Below are 21,537 nucleotides of genomic sequence, written 5' to 3' on the forward strand. Positions count from 1 at the left end.
AAATAAATCTTGTAATAAGAATCTCACCATCCCCCAAAAGTGTTTATTAGTTATGACTTAAACTGATATTTAAGTCATTGATTTGGGGGAAAAAAGAGACATAAGGTTCAAAGAGGCGAAGGAATTCATATCTCCTATTCTCAAGATTAAGACAAACAAACAAAAAAGGTAGCTTCAATTTACAGAACGTCTTTCAATTTAAAACTTCAGATCATTTACATAAACTGTCCTAAACCCTTACAACAGGTATAAAGTAGGAAAAGTTTTGCAAGTACTTTCAAAAATAATATCTCCTTATAAAAGTCAACAAAATACAAATATGAAAGGCACTGAAAGAAGACTCAGCCATAATTCCACCTGTATCAACGCAATCATCGTTAGCATCTCAGTGTACTTTAGGATTTTATTTTTGACTCCATCTGGCAGATGCAGAGGCTGGACACCAAGGGACCTGTCCTCGTAGATATGGAAGGAAAACCTTCCACCTCCCACAGTCTAGTGAGGACCCCTGGCCTCTGTGCTATCCGGCGGGCAAGAGCCCTGTACAGCTGATGGAGGTGCTGCCCTGACCCTCCTCCCAATTCCTCTCTGGAGACAGCAATGAACAGGAGAGGCTGGGCAGCTAGAAAACAAGGTGCATTTCTATTCCATGTCCCTTCCTCCTCTAAACAGGGCAAGTCTGTTAAATTAAGGACCTTGCTCCTTACAGAGGTTGGAGGCCAAGGCTACTTATTTAACATCAAGTAGACAGACAGAGACCAGGGGGTCTCCCCTCAGAAAGGGACCAGGGCATCTTCTCTCAGACAGAGACCAGGGAGCCTCCTTTCAGACAGAGACGTCAGTGTCTCCCCTCAGACAGGGACGAGGGCAATTTCTCTCAGAAAAATACCAGGCTGTCTCCTCTGAGAGGGAGAGACCAGGGGATCTCCCTTTAGAAATAGACCAGAGTGTCTTCCCCTCCAAAAAAATCAAAAAATAAAATCAAGGTGAAATACTTCCCCGGTGAGTAAAAAATATATATATCTATTTTCTAATACTTTTGATGCCTCACAAATGAGAGATTTCCCTCGACCTGAGACAACACTAGTAAGAGCCCTAAAACAGCCCTAAATTTGGATCAAACTGGAGACCCCCAGTAGCCAATTGTGAATCCTCGACATCAAGATCAGGGGCCAGGAATGACCAAGCTGACTCCGAAAAGGCAAAGGAAGCCTCAGTAGGTCCGCAAATAGCCTCAGGACCCCAAGGCTTAATTGCAGTCAGATTCCTGGGTGATACAAAGAGTATATAGTGAAGAATTTGGAAGCCCGCCAAGGGTGAGCCTGTGTTCAAGGTCAAGCTGACGCTTGCACCGGAGGTCAGAGACAGCTGCACAGTCTGACCACCGACATCAACACTACAAGGGGCCATGCGATGGTACCGGCAACATCACCTGACCCCCAGATTTTCCAGGCGTGCCTTGAGGCACGTGGGGTAAGTTTCCTGCCTCAGAGGAGCTGATGGGGGAAAGCGATCATGGCGCTGCGGGATGGAGCTGAGCGTCCATGGGCTGTCAGCTCAAAGAAACCTTAAGGGTCTAGTGATTTTCAAACTATAATTAGCAACAGGACACTTTTCCCCCAAAGGAACTCTTAACTGGAAAGCCGATACGTGCCACACGGGCAAAGGAGAAACTGCCGGGGCTGAATCAAGGGGGGGTGGGAGTGACCTGCAGCCCCGGCTTGGCTTCCAAGAGAATCAAGGGGCTCTGGAGAATGGGGTTTAATCCACTGCTTAAGTCCAACACCTGCAGTTTGCAGAGCGGGGAACTCGGACGCGGAGAGCCCCTGTGTGTGCCGGAAAGCAGGCAGGCGCTGGACGCGGACGGACCGGGGTTCGAATGCCAGCTCTGCTGCCTCCCAACTGCGGGCATGAGCTTAGGAAATTGTGTAATGTCTCTGGGCCTCATTTTCCTCACAGCATGGTAATAAAATATTGGCCTCCGAGCCTCAACCGTGAGCGTTTGAGAAGATGATGCAGCTGCAAGAAGGTCCCGGCGAGTGGTTCACGGCTCCAGGCTTTAATAGGCTTGCCTCAGGGCACATAACCAGTTAACAGCACAGGTGCGGCTAATTCACCCCAAACCCCCGGGTCCCGCGCTCTGCTCACAGATCCTCCGCATTCGCCCTCATGCCTCTCCTTCCAGGTGGCAGTCACTCAATCTGTCCCATTAGTTGAAGAACTGGCCCCAAACAGAAAAACAAAATCAAAACCAAAAAACCCCGAGGCACTGGAAATGGGCAGCAGAAGTGACCCAGGCTGAAATAACTACCTGAAGAGATATTAACTCTGCCACCAGAAAAGGAACTTGCTGGGGCTGGGGCGGGGTGGGGGGCGGCATTTCCGATTTGTTTTTCAGCATCTGCCCTTGGTATTCTCATCAGCAAACCTCTACCTCTTCCCAGGATCCCTCACAGATGACAGCAAATACGCCTGCTGTCGCCCTAACAGAATTTCTCCAGAAACCCAACGCCGACTTCTGTGATGTCAACTCCCTTCTATAGGTGGCGTTGACTGCCAAGTCCTGTCTGTGCCCCTGGACTAAAAAAGGTATAGATGTAGCCTCATCCAAACGTCAGGAATAACAGACAGAGGTCTAGAGTCGCCGTATCCATCTACTCTTAGTGCCTACTCCGACCTTCTGCAAACAAACTAGGGCGCTTACACTGTGTGCGGTTCTGAATGCAGCCAATTCGAAGAAGCCACATTTATAGGGAAGCCACTCCACTGGGCACACAACAAAATGCTTCATGAACCTTGACCAACCCTGAGGCAGGTACCTGGGATTGGGTGCCTGGGGACTTCTAGAGAAAATATAATAAAAACCATAACAACTGGAACAATTTTAAAATCGCTTCCTTCCCATCGTATTAATTTATATGTCATCATTTGCTCAGTGACCACATTCCACCCAGATGAACCTGATAAAACTGAGTAAGCTGCCAACCCTGACTTTGGGTTGTAGTTTCAAACTGTAGTTCTATTACAAAGGGCAACAAACTCGGGCTGAGAGCACAGCTGCGACTTCTCAGTCTCTACAGGATGATTTATCATTGTCAGTTAGCTATTTAGCTTAAAATAATACAGAATTCCAGATCTCCGTGACTTATCGGTGTGTGTATGTAGATAAGTTAGGGATGGAGAAGAAAGCAGGGCAAGCTTGCAAATTAGGAGGAATTCACTAAGCTGCCGGGAAATCAGTGAGTATTTTGTTACCCAAATATTAAGCTTGAAGCAAAAAAAGAAAATGTAACGTTAAAGGTCCTCCGCTTTTAAGTACCAGGCTTTTAAAATGTCTGACTGCAAGGGGAGAGTTCCTGCAACTAGAATTGCAGTGTCCCACATATATACTCAAATCATCAACCATCTTAAGTAGTGGAAGAAGGGGTTATTTCCACCCCTCCCCCAACTTAGTATCGTATTCCTAGATGAAAACATTTCCTCATTTCCAACAATTTATGACTCATTTATTCCAAGAGATGAAAGCACGTTCCTTTGAGTATATATAGCAAGTTTTGCCAGCTGCACTCCAATTGCAATTTCTGGTTTTCCACTAGAATATTCCTCCCTTCCTTTAACATATCTCATTAAAGAAGTTCAACTGCTAACCAACGAACAGACTTTTTCTAGTAACAATGAACTTCATGTAACTCTAGTCACCAGTAAGATGCTACTGGATTATCCATCAGGATGGATATAGATGTACACACAATCACACACATACACAATGCAAACTTGAAAATCACCTCAAATCTTAAAAATCGTTTCAAAAATAGCCTTAGTGATATATCTCTTACTGAGCATAGTTAAGTTGGAACACTGGCAAAAAAGATGATTTACTTCTTGTAATTCAATTGTCTCCGGAATTATCAGTTGCCTATTAGTGCCAGGGGCATAATTCAGATATGATGATAAAATTTTCTCTGCATTTTGATGCTAATTTAATTTCCTTTTCCTCACTTTAGAAGGAAATCATAATTACCAATCTTGACTCACAATAAATGGTTAAGGGCATTTCCACGTCATTTGTGTCACCATAAGCCAAGAAAAATGATGAGTTTTAAAATATCACACGGGATTGGTCGTAACTCATCAGCGTTTCTGAGTACAGACACAAATAATTTTACAATCTGAAACTCGGTGTGATAATTTTGATTCACACACACTTATTAACCCATGACGGAATCAAATCATTAAAAATGGTAAGCACATGAGAATTTCACAAACATCTGAAGCCAAGAAATGTATGGGCAATAGTAAAATGCACACACACAATACAGACACACAGATTAACATTGCTGAAAGACATGTGGATTGATCATAAAGACATTTAGTACCTTATGTAAAGATTACACTCTATTTAAAAACGAATTTGAAAGCTTCTTTTAATTGGTACAGTTTTGACTTAAAGATGTTTTAATAATTCTCTCCTTTTCCTCAAATAAGATTAGAAGCCCACCACTTAACTCTCACCTTCAAATGTCACCAAGCTGAAAAATAGGAAGGAAGGAAGGAAGGAAGAAAGGGAGGGAGGGAGGGAGGGAGGGAGGGAGAAAAAGCCTTACTCAATTCCAATAACTAACTCCTATCAGTTAGTAGAACTACATGAAAATGTAATTCCTTCATATACTCAAAAACAGTATCTCATGATAGAGTTTGTAGTTACTTTATTCCTGGAACATTAGAAAAGACAGAAGAAAATTTTAAGAAATGTAGTTTCTGTCTATTTCCCTTTATCACAATGATGAAAAGCTTGTCAACTTATCCCCAAATTCTGAGTGAACTGTCTTTTATCTCCCTAAGAAATCATTTTATGTTACTGATAGTAAAGTCGTCAGAAGACCCAGATCAGCTGTCTTATCTGTCTGAGGCTAAGGCTGGGGCTTAGCTTGCGAGAAAGAAAAAGTAGCAAATCATTGCTGGGCTGGCTACAGGGAATTGCCAATTGGGTCTACAGTGGACTAAAGGGGAAAATGTAAATACAAACAGTTAACAATCTATAAAGCAATACACAAACATTGTTATTATGAATGGTTGTGATTAATGATAATAATAACAATAATTATAATATTTTCAATGCTTATTATTTTGAACTACATACCCCAGACCTACAAGGAGTGCAAATCAACAAATCAGTGGTCAACTACAGGTCTACTGTGCTTAAGAGCTTCGGATAGGGAAAAATCATTACCTCCAAAATTCTACCCTATGTAACCCACAGAAGGCTCAATGAAGCTTCAGCAATTTCTGCTCTTTGTGAGGAGAATCAAGGTAACTAAATTTTTTTTTTAAGTTTGGAATTTCGCATTTATTTCAAAACCTTAAAAAAATTATATTCCCCTTTTCTTCAGAATTGACCATACCATTTTAAGCCATTTTTATTTCACTGCAATAGAGTAATTTAAACTAAAATTTTATATAACTTATTCAACATTATTCCTCAAGAAAGACTGAGATGAAAAAGGATGGACAAAGGTGTATAACTATTCAGTAGGTTCAAACACATACATTAAGTAAAATCTTTACTCAAACATAGTTACTGGAACTAAGTTTGACGTTACCTCTGGTACTCCTAATTTTCGGCATGCTTCCAGAAAGTTTTCCACGTTTCTTCTGCATTTGGCCATGCTAAGTTTAGGCTATGAATGCAAATATTCAGAAATAAAGAATTACTAAGAGAAATACTTGTAATAACAGGTTAAATTTTAAACTTTCTAAATGGCAGTACTACACGTTTATTGGAGAAAAATAATACATAAGCAAACAGAAGACAATAAAAAATTATCCAGAAACATTCACCTAAAGAGCTGTTAATATTTTGGATTATATTCTTCTAGACACTGTGTGTGTACACAAAGACATGCATATATACACATAGATATGTGTTTATATGTAGAATTTCTGCATGCATGTATATATGTATATACACGTGTGCAAGATTTTCTGCACATGTGAATGTCTATGTGTGGATACACACATACACACACACACAGTTTTTATGAGATCACACTGTTGTGTGACCTGCTTTAGTTTACTTAAAAGTACACCATAAACATCTTTTCCCATCAGCAAATATATTTCTATATGAAGGGTTAAATTCACCAGGCCAATGACTCTCTTTCTCGCCAAAGCAATCGGTTTTATTAGAAAGCTGGTGGTGCTGCAAGGCGAGGAGATTTAGAGGCAGGGTGGGGAGCAGGAGTAGAGTGAGCACCTTGTGCGAACACGGGCGTGGACAGGGTTTGTAAGGCAATGTTACACAGACTGCAGATGGAAGCGGGCTCTACCGCTACGCCATGGCTGGGTCTGGTCAATGGGAGCTCAAGGTGCTCAGAGAAGAATTTCTGAGAAGTGGACATTTAGAAACATTTCTAGAAAGGAAAACTACAATATAATAACATAAGCTAAAATACTTCACAGTTGTTCAAATGGATATTAATGAAGAGTTTTAATGACTTGGGGAAATACTTAGGTTTTCATAAATTTTAAAAACTACTAAATAGTAGATATGAGAAGCTCACAATTCAAAAACAACTTATATGTAGAAGGAATGTTAGCAGCATAAAAGCCAAAATGTAAACAGTGGTTGTCTTTGGGTGGTGGGATAGAACATGATATATTTTCCTCCTGCATTTCTCCATTTTCTCCGATCAAGCATTATTCCCATTATATTTTCAATTAAATTTTTCTATTTGAAAAAGATAAAAGGTGACAACCAAAGAAAGTAGCATTTTTTTCCTGAAGAATTGATCAAATTTACAAATGTGTGTAGATAACATGATTCATAGTGTCCTTATAACACAATAACTGTATATTTAAATTGGAGGCTGAGGAATCGTACTTTCTTTCTTACAAGTTGGGGAAGAATACTGAATGAGAATCTGGTACACAGCTCTAACAACTTAACAGTAGTTTGGACTTCAAAACTTTTTCATATTCGGTTATAGGACAGAATTTACTGCCCAAACTAAGGCAGATAAAGCAGATTTGAATCAGAAGACAAATTGTTTCGTTTTGGTTTTTTCCTGTGTTTTCTGAGGCAAAAAAGTGGTCAGTCTTTTGAAGGGAAAAATATATTCAACTGTATAGAAAGAAAACTGACAGTTGAAATGCGATCATCAGCTAATTTTTCCTGCTGCCAAAAGAAAAGAAACCAAGAAAAATAATGCCACTACGATGCTTTCCTGGCTGGGGAGTGGGGCTTCACGTGAGGCTTTCACTCCACAGACTCTTCCTATGATATTTTATGAACACTGTGCCTTGAGGCTGGGGGCTCTGGCTTTTGAAAAATCTGTTCATAAACACTAATGATCACAATGGCTTGCATTCACATTTATATCACATGTAGGCCCTCATTTCATCCTCATGGGAGCAATTCCATGACAGAGAAGAGCCAATCAAGTTAAAGAAAGGTTAAATAACTTTCCCAAAGTCGCATGGATTATATAGATGTGGAATTGGAATCCAACCCCTACATTCTTAGCCCCTAAACTCTTCTGCTTCACCTAATAGTAAATAGTATGGATAGAGGTTTTCTCTGCTTGTCTGAACCCTACGTAGGCTTCAAAGACCAGCTTATCTTTGATTCCCCCTCCCTCATCTGAATGACCATAACATGACTCCACAGCTCTCTTCTGGATGGTAATATGGTCCATGATTATAGGAAGAGGATGCCAGCACCTGCTTTATCTCCCCCACATGGAGACGAGGATTTTTAGGGACTAATGGCATCTCACTCAGTCTCTTTCTTCTTTCCCCAGTTTCCTTGGTATCTCCCACCTACCCCTGAGCACAGCTAGTGATCAAGGAATTGTTGAATTAATGACCAGCTGACCAACCTCTGGCCTGACAGGTTACTAATGATATTTTATACAGAATCCACATCTTTTCAGAGCTATCCTAAAATCCTCAATCATTAATAGAGGAAAGAGTTTCCATTTAGAAGAGAACTCGCCAACCAAAAGAAGTTTCCCCAAAAGACTTCTCACTCTTTAAATAATTCCTTGTGAGGAATGAATCTTTGTGTCTCTACAGTCTTAAAGTTAGCACCCCAAGCGTTTCTTTAACGTGTTTTGCTTTATATTTGAAGTAAGTTCCTTTTCTGTCACTTACGTACTTACTTTAAATATTTTCCCTTTTTACAGTGAAAATGTTACTTCATTCAGAAATGCTATTCCTTTTCTGCTCTTCTAGTTGTTTGGGACCCAACACAGAGCATTTGAGCAGGGTCCTGGAGATCCCATCGGTATCTTTAACCAGCAATACTGTCCCAAAGGAGTTTGTTTGATGTAAGAGTTAGTTTCCCTTTATATGGTGTTACTTACGACTGCTGGTGAGGGGACATGGATGCTTGCGACGGATCGTGGGCGGATGTGGTTGACTAGATGGCAGAGGACGACGCCATCCATGAGGGCAGCCCCCAGGTCTTCGTGCAGGCTGACCTTGAGTCTCATCTCGATGCTCTGGGAAGGAATCAGAAGGAAGCCAATTGCTCTCGGGCAACTGAGGGTAAAATACAGTTATGGGTATTTATGAATTGAGACTTAGGTTTCATTATGGAGAAGGATAAAAACACGTGGAAAACACTGACATGATTTCAAACTTTTCGAAAGATATTAAAATAAAAATCCCTCTGTAGAAAAAAAAATTCAGCTGTGTTTAAAATTTTTAATTAGTTGAATTTTTAAAAGAATGGGCTTCTTGGGATTTCCCTGGTGGTCCAGTGGGAAAGAATCCACCTTCCAATGAAGGGGACGCGGGTTTGATCCCTGGTCAGGGAACTAAGATCCTACATGCCGCGGGTCAACTAAGCCCACGCGCCACAACTACTGAGCTCGCGCACCTCAACTAGAGAGCCCGAGTGCCACAAACTACAGAGCCTATGTGCTCTGGACCCCACGCCACAACTAGAGAAGAGAAAACCCAGACGCCACAACTAGAGAGAAGCCCATGTGATGCAACGAAAGATCCCACATGCCACAGTGAAGATCCCATGTGCCACAACGAAGACCCGAGACAGCCAAAAAAAAAATGGACTTCTTAAGTTCAACATTGCCTCAGACTTAGCAATGAAAATAGAAAAACAGACTGAGTTGAACAATAAAAGCCAAATCCATAGTGATCGTTTTGCCATGTGTAAAAATATCACATCACTATGTAGTACACCCGAAACTAAAATCATATTTTAAGTCAATTATACTTCAATAAAAAATAAATAAAATAAAATAAATAAAAATAAATTAAAAAACCAAAATCCAACTGGTTCAGACAGACTGCAAGGGGCACAAAAGGGATTAAGAGATGCTTTTCTCTGAGACCATGTTTTAGTTCAAAAATCAATTTTTCTCCCTTTTTAAAAAATTAAACACTTTGAGATAATTATAAATTCATCTGGAGTTATAAGAAGTAATACAGAGAGATCTCACGTACCCTTTACCCAGTTTCCCTCTAAGCTAACAACCTTCAAAAATACATACTACAACTTCACAATCGGGACACTGGTATTGATAGAACACATCCATCACCACAAGGATCTCTCACAATGCTGTTTTACCAGCCACACCCACTTCTCTCCCACCCCCAGTACCTCTTTGGCCCTACTCCCCTTCTCCTCGCCTTCCAGGACTGCCATGACATGAATGTGTATCATCTGTTACACGCCCACAGGTCCCTGGGGCTCTCTGCTCATTTATTTTCAGTCTGTCTTCTCTCTGCTACTCAGATTAGGTAATCCCTATTGTTCTTTCTTCCAGTTCACTGATTCTTTCCTCTGTTACCTCCATTCTGCTGTTGAGCCCACCCCCTGGGCTGCTTCTTTTGGATAATGTATTCTGCAGTTCTAAATTTCCATTGGTCCTTCTTTATGTCTTCTATTTCTCTGCTAAGATTTTTTTTTTTTTTTTTTTTTGCAGTACGCGGGCCTCTCACTGTTGTGGCCTCTCCCCTTGCGGAGCACAGGCTCCGGACGCACGGGCTCAGCAGCCATGGCTCACAAGCCCAGGCGCTCCGCGGCATGTCGGATCTTCCCGGACCGGGGCACGAACCCGCGTCCCCTGCATCAGCAAGCAGACTCTCAACCACTGCGCCACCAGGGAAGCCCCTGCTAAGATTTTTTATTCCTTTGCAGAGGCATTCTGTTTTTTTCTTTGTTTCACCTGTGTTCGTATTTGCTTGTGGAAGCATTTCTATCACGAACAGTATAAAACCTTTGTCAGATGATAACATCTCTGCCACAACAGTGTTGTCATCTGTTGATTATCTTTTCACATCGTTCTGGCTCTTGGTAGAATAAGTGATGTTTTTGGTTGAAACCTGGACATTTCTGGTATTATGAGACTCTGGCCTATTTAAACTTTTGTTTTAGCTGGCTTTTTTGGACACGGCTCTGGCAGGGAAAGGGAGGCTACCACCTTGTTACTGCTGTGTAAATGCAGATTCCCACTTGCTGTCAGTGACTGGTGTGGGTGTGGAAATCCAGGCTCCCCATGTGGGCTCCACTGATACCACGGGAGGGGATGGGATCATTCTTAGCTCATGGGAATGAAATTCCTGGCTCCCAATGTGGCCTTCTCTGATACCATCCCAGCAGAGATTAAAGTCTAGCTGCCTACGCCATCTTTGCAGGCATGGGTAGGGGTGGGACCACGGGTTTTCTGTAGTGTTTAGCTGGAGTAGAGCCTTTGATGTCTAAAAATTTTCTCTCTCACTAGGCTGCCCCTTTTCTGGTCCTTTGACTAAAGTAAGCTAGCTTTCATTGGGACTTTTTTTTCTTAATTTGTGCCCATTAGCATTTCCGGTTTCTAACTACTTCACCTTCAAGTCTGAGAAAGATAAAGCAAAAAAGAAATCCCACTGGACTCACCACCACTGTCATTCCTAGTCCCAAGGAGCCCAGCTAGTCTGAATTATTCTCTCCACTTTTCAGAGTGATCCTATGCTTATTTTATATAGAATCACCAGGGGTTTTAGTTGTACTTAGTGGGATGAATGGGGAAAAGTACATCAACTCCATCTCCTCAGAAGCAGAAGTAGATAGATCGGTTTTTAAAACTTCAAATGCAAATTTCTGCTTTACAGCAGAAGCTCCTTGTAAATGGATAACAGCATAAGCAAGGATGACTTTACTGGGAGATCTGCAATAAGTGAAGTACTTGAAAATCAGTGCATGTAACAGTGTTGCATAATTCTCTTTCAGAACTGTCTTGTACAGACACCTCATTTTTTTCCAAGCATGCTTTCAGTCTCTAATTTTACATAACTAAATTAAAACATAAGCTATCAATATGACCCAGGCTTTAAGAGAAAATTATATCACTCTTTGAGAGGCATAGCTCAACTTCTGATCTTATTTTTACATATCTCTGAAAGTTCACCTCCCAAGTTTACTGCACATCCAAATATTCTAGGCAAATGACAGAGGACTGACTTGCCCTATGTGACTGTTGAGTCAACCACAGTGGCTTAAAGTGGTGGTAAGAGGTTTCTGGGTTTTTCTTCTTTCCTCCTGGCTACGTGCTAAACCGTATATAAAGTTATCATCTGCAACAACGAAGATTCTGACCTACCTTAATTCAGCTTTAACTTTTTTTTTTTTGCGGTACGTGGGCCTCTCACTGTTGTGGCCTCTCCCGTTGAGGAGCACAGGCTCCGGACGCGCAGGCTCAGCGGCCATGGCTCACGGGCCCAGCTGCTCCGCGGCATGTGGGATCCTCCCGGACCGGGGCACGAACCCGTGTCCTCTGCATCGGCAGGCGGGCTCTCAACGACTGCGCCACCAGGGAAGCCCAGCTTTAATTTTAATTATAGGATTCACTGCTCATTTGTAGAACTCATTGCTATCTGAAATTGTGTATTTATTTGTTTCCTTCTTACTTACTCTGTCTTCTCAGTAGACTACAGGCTTCATGCAGCAGGGACCTTTTTGTTCTTTTCTCTGTCTGTCACCTAGACTATACAGCCTGGCACAGAGAGCAGTCAATAATCATTTGCTAGTGAAAGGAGAAGATGTAGTATAAAATCTGCCTCCTCAAGAAGCTTCTTATATTCGTCTAGTTCACGGCTATGATGCTTCTCTTTAAATATAAAGAACTTATGTAGTAATTCATGACGTACTGCCTTTAATAACTAATACCAGTGTGTTCTTTGGTGACTGACCCTTGTCCTGCTGTTCGATCTTCCACATATTTACATACGATCCTCCTAACTAGACACAAAGACCATGAGGTCTTAGAAAAATACATACACAGTTCCCACTAGGAGCTGTGCTGGGGATAGAAACACAAGAAGGAATAAGACAGCCATGGTCCCTGCCATCACCAAGCTTGAAATCTTCCCTGGCACCCAGCACGAGACTTCACCCTTGGTAGGAACTCCAGTGGTTTGCCTATTATGACATTCGAAAATTCTGGCCGGTTTGGGGTACGTAGTAAGGCTAACTATAAATATCTTTAAATTCATGGCATATTATTAAGTAAATTAATAACAGTGCATTTTTTAAAGAATACCAGAACTGAAATAATACTAGATTTTATACATAGGTATTAAGTATTTCTACTTACATTATCTCATATATTTCTCATAAAATCCCATGAAGGTAGATGGGAACGATTGTTTTTAATACATGAAAAGACTCAAACTCAGGGATGTTAAGTGACTTGTCCAATATCAAACAGTGAGCTGGCTAGATTTGAAACTAGATATTCAGTCTGCAGTGCTTCAAAGTCTACTTTTTTATTTAAAGATTTTTTTGATGTGGACCATTTTTAAAGTCTTTATTAAATTTGTTACAATATTCCTTCTGTTTTGTGTTTTGGTTTTTGGGCCACGAGGCATGTGGGATCTTAGCTCCCCAACCAGGGATCGAACCCACACCCCTTGTATTGGAAGGTGAAGTCTTAACCACTGGACCACCAGGGAAGTCTCCAATGTCTACTTTTTAAAAATACAGAAGGCTGCTTCAATTCTGGAAATAATTATTTAGTTACACAATGTTTCCCGGTACCTCTCGGAGCTGTTCCACCAGTTCTTTTTCTTCTCTCATCTGCTCCATTTTCCGCCGAATTGTAAACTGTGGGTCTATAGATTCCAAATTTCTCTGTGGTCTAAGAAACACTGTAACAGAAAGGGAAACGAGCCTTTATGGAGCGCCTAGTACAGGATGCCGTATAGGGCTGCTCATATTTAAATCAAATAGTTTATTTATCCCAAATAATTCATTCACCACTCACAAAACAATAAATCCTGACTTCGCACGAAAAGCTTGATTCGAATATGCTAGAGAAGATTATGTATTCAATTATTCTGGGTTGTGTGGACAAACCAATTGAATCCAGGAAAGGGATTGGTCATCCTTGGCACCATTGCAGACCCCTTCTCTCACATTTTCCCCCTGCTTTTATTCCAAGTTTTCATCTACACTCCAGGTTTCACAATCCTTTCATTAAATTTGGATACTTTGTTTCAACTAATAAGACAACTGCTTTACAGGTTACAAACAAGCACAGGTTAAGGCTTCTGTTGGCTGAGGTTTTCATCAGCCTGGGTTAGGAACTAAGTGATGAGACACACTACCCACTCAGATAGCTATCTGAGTGTGGAGGGAAAAATTCTGCCTTCTATCACGTCACTGACAGCACATCCCAAAAGTCAGCTCTTCAGAGATGACCACAGACTCCTTTTAGAAAAGCTGGCAAGATGGGAGACAGTTTTAAGAGATCATCTCTGGCTGCAGGTCCTTAAACGTACAACCTCCAGAAACGGCTACTCACAGTGGCAACTCTGGAAGGAGGTAAGGCCCTGGCTGCAGAGAAAAGGAATGCTCTCAACCTTTGAAGGATGACATCTTTTAAAGACTAACAGAGAAGGTACAAAATACGCCATGTACGGGCAGAGTGATTATGGCAATTTTAATTAGGATACAAAGCCCAGGGCGAATTTAAACTTGAATCTTTTTCTTCCTTGAGATTCTTATCTTATTAAGACTGTCAACTTTCCATGCACACCAGAGGGGGCAAAGAACGGTTAAGAGCTGTAGTTGGTTCCCCGTGTCCCATAGATTTTCAGATTGGGGGCGGGGGGGGGGGGACAAATGAGGGGGGCGCTTCAGAAAATTTGGGGCAGAGAACTCCAATTTTAAAAATCAATACCACGTAGAAGGCTGCACTGACACACTGCAGTTCTAGGAGTTTCAATTACCATATCTTCAATGATGTAGAATAAGAACATTATGTAACGTTTATTCTATTCTGCCAAACATTTGCTATGAACCACTTTAAAAGCATTTCAATTTATTTGTTTTTTAATGAACTATGGTTTACAAATATACTTTGAATAAAAACAACTGGAGTCCACCATATAATCAATTATCCTCTATTCACCCAACTATGTCGTTTTAACCTCAGTTTGTATCTTTGAACCAAAACACTTTAGTAAGTGTCTTGCACTATACTTCTCACATCTCAGTATTTTCTTTCTAAATCAGTTCTCGGATATCTGAATCAGCCCTCTGGTGCTCTACAGAGAACCAGAAAGTTGACACATCTTAAGAAATCCGTGACTTACAGAAGTTAATGGAGCAAGGGAATGATCTATTGTATATGTTAACACCTTCTGGAACCTCAGAGAGAAGTCAGCCTGGGGCCTGGGCTTCTGCCTCAAGCCACCTAAGGAAGAGCCAAAGTCTTTGTCACCAAGACCTACAAAAACCAAACCCCACAGGAAGCGAGACCAATTGTTTCAAAAACAAAGGCAAGGCAGGCAAAGGAAGTAGGTTGACCAACCAGCAGGGAGAGATGAGAAGTTCACAGAGCAAAGGGAAACGAGGAAGAATTTGACAAAATAAGCATGGAAGAAACTAGAAATGCATTAAATTTGCCTTTGCACCATATTGAGACCAACCAAAAAAATCTACCCATTTAAACATAGTGACCAGAAGAGATATATATTAAAATGTAAAGTCTAGAAATAATCCACACCACCAAAGAAAAAGTCAACCAAATTTACCAAAAAAAGTCAAGGAATGTGGACTTAGCTGAGTAATACACACACTGGCCAGCAAGGGGAGCCCCAGAACCGTTTAAACAAATCTACTGTTTTCTTTGGAGGTTTTATTTTCCTTTCCCTTTTTTTCTGGGGGAAATCTTATCTAATACTACATGTTTAATATTTTCAGTATGTTTTTACTGGCAGATTTCATTCTGAATACGAAGCTATCAGGAAGTTAAATTAACCGTGAACTTTTGGTTAACAGCACACTCTTCAAGTATCTATACCCTGTTAGAGTCCTGTGTAAGACACCGAGATAATTCAATGGTATCTGGGCTTTAATTTCCTGGCATTGCTTTTCATCTTAAATTCCCATACGTCTCAAAAAATACAAAATGCACGCTTGGGTATTTGCTTTATGAATGTAAGCGGTCAAAAAGTGTTAAAACATATGTGAACCATTATTTTTAAGATGAATACTTCAAATGTACATAAAATTACTGGAAACCTGACTATAATACTACTAGTTTTCTAAATAGATTAATTATTGTAGAATACATTAGAATTTAAAATGAACTATTTAATAATAAATCTACAAAGCACATAAGTTTGTTATGACAGAATAATTTTAATAGGACCATTATGGTAGCTCTGATTATTTTATCCACAGTTGTTTTGTTTTGTTTTTTCTTTCAAGTCATATTTAAATAATAAATGCAGTGACCAGCCTGGTCAAAACTTCAGGAAATTGATCTATGGAGGAATTATTCCGGTCTTCCTTAATTTCATATCACTATGTTTCAAGAACTCCCCTACTTAATTCAGGGGAATAAAAATTTAGCTTGTGGCTGCAAGACAATATTAAGAGCCCTGCTGTTAGTAACTGTCTTTCACATCAAATGTCACAATGATTGTGTAAATAAGAAGAAAAAAAGAGGGGCAAGGGAGCAGAGTGAGGGTGTGTGTCAGTGTGTGTGTGTGTACACACACATATGCATGCACAAGGGGTAGGAAGAGACAAGGAAATAGGTGATTTCAGATGCAGGAAATAATGAGTCCTGCTTAGCTGTTTAATTACTGTATATCAAATACTGATAACATTCAAAGAATGAAAAGGACGATTTGTTCATATTTGCAATTTCTTTAGCTGAAGAGACAAATTTCTAAGCAAAGACTCTGCAGGGAATGGTGAATATGCTTATGCAGAATATCAAATGCATCCTTGCAGGTACACGTCCAAGTCCACTGACTTTTCCGTTATCTCTACCTCCTCCTTCACCCTTCCCCTCATCTTCATCCCTGACCTGGGAGTGGTCTGTCAGCTGTGAATGTACAACACGCTTTATCTGTGTCTCTCACGGCACTCTTCACTTTCTTACAGGAGAGATCTGCTTTTCTCCATGAGGACTCTGTAAGAGTTTATGTTTGTTTCCAATTTAAACCTCTACCCCTGCCCCACAAAGCAGTTTGTTGGATGAATAAACAAACAAGTGTTTCAAAAATTCCCTCATTCTAAGATCACTTTATATGGAGAATACCTTGTCAGAGGTATAATCAGTCATCTCAATTTTTTTTAACATGAAAAATCTCCTAAAACTTAGTCTCCAGGTCTGAATGCATTAGAGACTGAAATAAAAGTTCCAGGAAGGCAGAGATCTAGTCTGTCTTTTCCAGATCTGTATCCACAGTAACGAGCATCATGCCTTACACATAGGAGGCACTCAGTAAGTATTTAAGGATGTGCACAAGAAACTTTTTCTAAATGTTGTAAAAGTATCTTTCAGTTAAGCAAAGAAAGCTCGCTCCTCTAAAAATTGCCTGAAATGTTACTTATTTAATTATTAAGTGAAAGGAACTTTGCATAGGAATTATCAGTCTATATTATTAACCTTTGTTGTCTAAATTTAACTCTAGATTTCTTCTCTGTGGACACATGAGGTTTTGGAATTTGGCTCTCAACTTCTCCTTTGAAATTAAAAACCTGGACTGGGTGTGATGTTGAAGACATACAAATTCAAGGGCAGCAATATGGTGGCTTTGAAAAAGTATCATGAGCTGTAGATCCAGGTTAATGTGAATCAGAAATCTAATTAGTGCAATTCATTTATTCCCTCTGGTGCCCAAAAATGAATTATGTAAATCCTCTGCCCTCAAAATGCTTTCTATGGTCTTGGGCAGTTTATTCAACCCAGTGGTTTTCACCTACTTAAACATAACATAAAATCAGTAAAATAATAAGAATAATAATCAGTGCGAAGACTCCATGCTACTCCGAATAAATCAGCACAGGCAGTGTGGGGTATAGGCAGCTATCGTGTATAAAATGCCCAGATGATTCTACTATGAAGACAAAATACTGAACCACTGAAACACCTCTCACCTCACAGCTTCAGTTGCATCATTTTTGTAATGGGGAAAATAATACCTAGAAGTGCAAGATTATGGTAAAACAATTCCAGAAAATGTCTGTAAACTGGCCCAAGATAGATATGTCCATTCACTCACTTTCCAGTGATAGTTTAAAGATCAATCTTAAGTATAAATTAGCACCTACCAATTCACTGCAAATGAAAAAGGGAAAATAATTCAAAGGAAGATAGGAATGATTTTAATTTCAAAGTGAAGGGGAAAAGGATAGAAAGATGCAGAGTAGTAAGAGGGCACAAGAAAAGGAGCAGAAGAGAAGTTATCAAGTTAAGAACAACTTGAAGTGAAGCTGCCCCATCCAGCTCCAGGGGTGGAAAGACATACAGACACACATCCACATCCTTCCCCATCCATTTTAGGAGGTAGAACTTTGGGGATTGTGGGAATTCAAACTCCCAAGGACCTTCTAGCCAGTTTGCCTTTTTTTATTTCTTTGAAGAATGAGTTTTAGGGAAAATAGGGAATTTGAAATGAGATATATTTGAAACAAAATATTAGAAAGCTATGTTTATTATTTTAAATGTATTTTTTTAATAAAATTTAAATTTTACTTAAATATTGGAATTTAAATAAAAGGGTAATTTTAACATAAAGACAGTGAACAAGGTATAAAAATGCCAACTTTACCAAAAATAATTAATAAAAATACAAATGAAAGGCAAGCTACATTATGCTGGGTTGAATTGGTAATATGATGCCATTTATTTACACAGGGTGAGATAGCTGCAGATACTGGATAATGGAGAAAATATGAGGAAACAAAACTGCTGGGGTAATCAGCTTTGAAATGCCATGAGAGGCCACTGAATAGGATCTACTATTTCAGAGGAACCAGTAAGAACAACATAAAAGTAGGCTGTATTCCTCTTCCAACCTTAGCACATATACTTGGGGATACATATAGTGCTTCTTCATTAATTTAGAAAATGTACTGGAAAATGTATTCAAATCAGAAGGCAATATTTAGCACACAAAAAAAATGAAGATTCTATTTGAAAGGTGAGATCTGGGAACCTACACAAATATTTGCCAAGATTTCTGTTGCCAGAAAATTAATAGATAATTAATAGAAAATCATCTCTTGCCCAGGGCATATTGTAGACAAATTGCAAATAGGGGAAAATAACAACTATCCAATATCTGACATGATTAACCCAGGTAGACGAATACTGAAAACAATCCTTTCATTATTTGTGTGTGTTTGGGTGGGGGGGGGTACAGCATAACAGCTACACATGAATCCCTGGAATTTTCACTCAAATAAAAACTACCAGAGAAGTATTCCAGGTTATTTTATTTTCAGAAAGATTTTCACAATGATTATTTTTCTATGGAAATCTTAGGACTTTCAATAAAAAGAAGGCCATCTGGCTTAGTAGCTTGCACAAAGAACCCTCAATAAACAGCTGTAGATGAAGGTAGATATGGTGGAGAGGAGATGATCAGAGAGTCAGAAGCCCTGGGTGTGACCCCACCACTCCCTCTACCTAACAGCATGACCCAGCGTGACCCACCTTTCTCGTTTTGGTTGGTTCATCCATAAAGATAGAAATCTTACTGCTACGCAAGATGTCTAGATCTTACCCAGCTTAAAAAAAAATGTCTTTGGTTTCAGATATCACTCCTAAGGAAATAGCAAATCACACATAAATCTTTCATTCTAGGCTCATTTCCTTTAAATAACATCAGATCCATAAATAGCCATGCTTTCTGAAAAACAAAAATGCCTCTCTCCCCTTTTTATTTTTAAGTAAAGGAACAGGTTTATCAAGAAAGTTTTCATTTAGCCTTCCTCAACTTCCAGAATTTAAAATGGGATGATATAGGAAGGGACTTTGGTTTCCCTGTTGTTGTTGTTAATCACACTGGTTTTCAGTTAAAATTTTAGAAATCTATGAAATGATGAAATTCCTTTTGTAACTAACCTGCCGAGATATACATTATCCTTGTACATAAGGGAAGTCTGGAAAAGCATTTTTTGGTTGAATTTTGACCAGAAATCACAGAAAATGTTTTAAATATACGGTTTCTATTCATTACATATAACATATTGATACTTAGATAAAAAAAATAAGTATTATCAGAAAATACATCTTCTTATTGTGCTTGCATCGTGGTTTTACCCCACATATCACTTCTCTTCCCTATAAATCATATTCTCTATTTCATTTCATGTTACTTTTATCTTCTGGTATCTTGGAGTAAAATGTTTAAAATCTGAAGTAACAGACCAGTATGGAGATTCAGATATCTGTGGTAAGTATATCTAAATAACTATATTTATTTTATTTTCATCTTTTAAGCTACTTCAGATATTTAGTGGCACGAAATCAAACGATATCCACATGAATCCTAGCTAGATGTCTGCAATTTCTTATTTGCACATTTGGTTCTCAAGCCAAGTTACCATTCTTAAATATCATGCAGATGAAATTACACTCAAAAGGGCTGAAGGTATCAAAAGTCAAAATGTGCAAATAATTTGCAAAAAAAAAAAGCAAGTGATTTCTCTTCATTTTTAGGAATTTCTCACTTCTAACTACTTTCAGTGCAGTCCTCTTGGATTGGCCACAGTATGTCTTGATTACTTTAAAAATTTCATATGGTAAATAAGCATAGATGATAAAAGATGAAACTCTGAAAGCATTTAGTTCAGAAGCAGGAGCAGCAGAGATTATCCAAATGTACAAACCCCCAATTTTTATAAACAAGCAAACACACCAAAAAAAAAAACCCAAGCAGAAAGGATAGAGAAGAAATTATTGTACAGTCCTTCCAAAATTCAGAATATTCAAGATAATTAAATGTAGTCTGATAAACTGCTGAAGAACAATCCACATGCACTTTTCTGGACTTTCCAGGTTTACTATTATTATCTCTTATATCAGGCATGCAGGAGAATATACACTCTATCTTCAGCTGCACAGAAATGAATGTTCAGTATATTCATTCACTGGCTTATTAATGAGCACATCGAAGAATAGGTACAAAGCCACCTACCATTGTCACTGTCTCCTTCAGATGGAACACTGTAGCTAGAGTTGTCCCATGTTTGTGCCTGTGTAAGTTTGTTGAAGGAGATAGGAGGAAGAGTGAGGGCTGGGTCTGCAGGAGAGCGAGAGAGCCAGTCCGCGTACAGTTGCACAAGGACCAGGAAAAACCAAAGGGGCAGCAGCATTTCACAAATGGCATAAGGATTGTATGGAAATGAAGCGAATTTCATATTATGGAATTTAATTTCAAATGTACAATATAGGAGAATGAAAGATGGCGCATGGAATAAAAAGAATGATAAAAAACTGAGTGTTAGTACTTATCAATCATATACTTGGCATGCAGTTAATACCGTTAATCGTTAACAGTTCGCAAGCCCACAGACTTAGAGTACTAATGAATCATGTCAGTGGAAAGAAGGAGTACCCATAGATTATGCAGATAAAAAGCAAAAGACCTACCAGATACCTTTTCCAAAGACCTAAATAACTAACAATCTTAGCAAATACGATTCACACAAAAAATCTGTTTACATAGAAGAAGCTTAATATGTATAAATATGTCAATTATTTAGAAATAAATCTATTATAGAATCAGTGTTTACCACTGGTGGATTTTTTTCCCAAGGTAATGTAAAATTTCTCTTTAAAGACATCTGTAAGTCTGCTGGCACGCTTTATTGATAAGTGAATCTAGCCAACTCTGCTCAACCCTCGACACACAGCTATACCTCTCAATACTGTCTTAGATACTGATCAGTATAGAACCTATTTCGGACACTAGTAGAGTCTCTTTAACAACAAACCTAATTAACCGATAGATGTCAGTCAATTCAAGGCACTTCTAAATTGGTCATTTATGAAATAACATCTCTTTTTTTTTTTTTGGACTAACTATTCATATTGTAATTTTTGATGTTTAGGAAATATCTATACAATTTTTATTCAATCATAAAGCAGGGCCAGTAAAATACAGGGACATGATTCTAGTAATGCATATTTGGATATATACAGTTGTCTTTCTTGGGAGGAAAACACAGAAAATAAAATTTCTTTTGAAGAAAACTATTAGTCTACTTTAAGAATCTAAGTTTCT

At 39.3% G+C, this 21,537-nt stretch overlaps 1 protein-coding gene across 10 annotated transcripts in view; it reads right to left on the reverse strand.

Annotated features, from left to right (window-relative positions):
* The window catches only part of LRCH1 (leucine rich repeats and calponin homology domain containing 1), a 189,680-nt gene that overhangs the window by 13,454 nt on the left and 154,689 nt on the right, over positions 1-21,537 (reverse strand). For 7 of the 10 annotated variants that reach the window (XM_073795200.1, XM_033843604.2, XM_033843600.2 and 4 more), the window contains 3 exons: positions 13,040-13,149; positions 8,364-8,501; positions 5,601-5,678 (listed from right to left, as the gene is read on the reverse strand). In XM_073795200.1, the coding sequence (XP_073651301.1) occupies positions 5,601-5,678; positions 8,364-8,501; positions 13,040-13,149 (326 nt within the window). The other 3 variants (XR_012327673.1, XR_012327674.1, XM_073795202.1) reach the window with 3 other exon arrangements.

Source organism: Tursiops truncatus, chromosome 18 (assembly GCF_011762595.2).
Source record: "Tursiops truncatus isolate mTurTru1 chromosome 18, mTurTru1.mat.Y, whole genome shotgun sequence".
NCBI lineage: Eukaryota > Metazoa > Chordata > Mammalia > Artiodactyla > Delphinidae > Tursiops > Tursiops truncatus.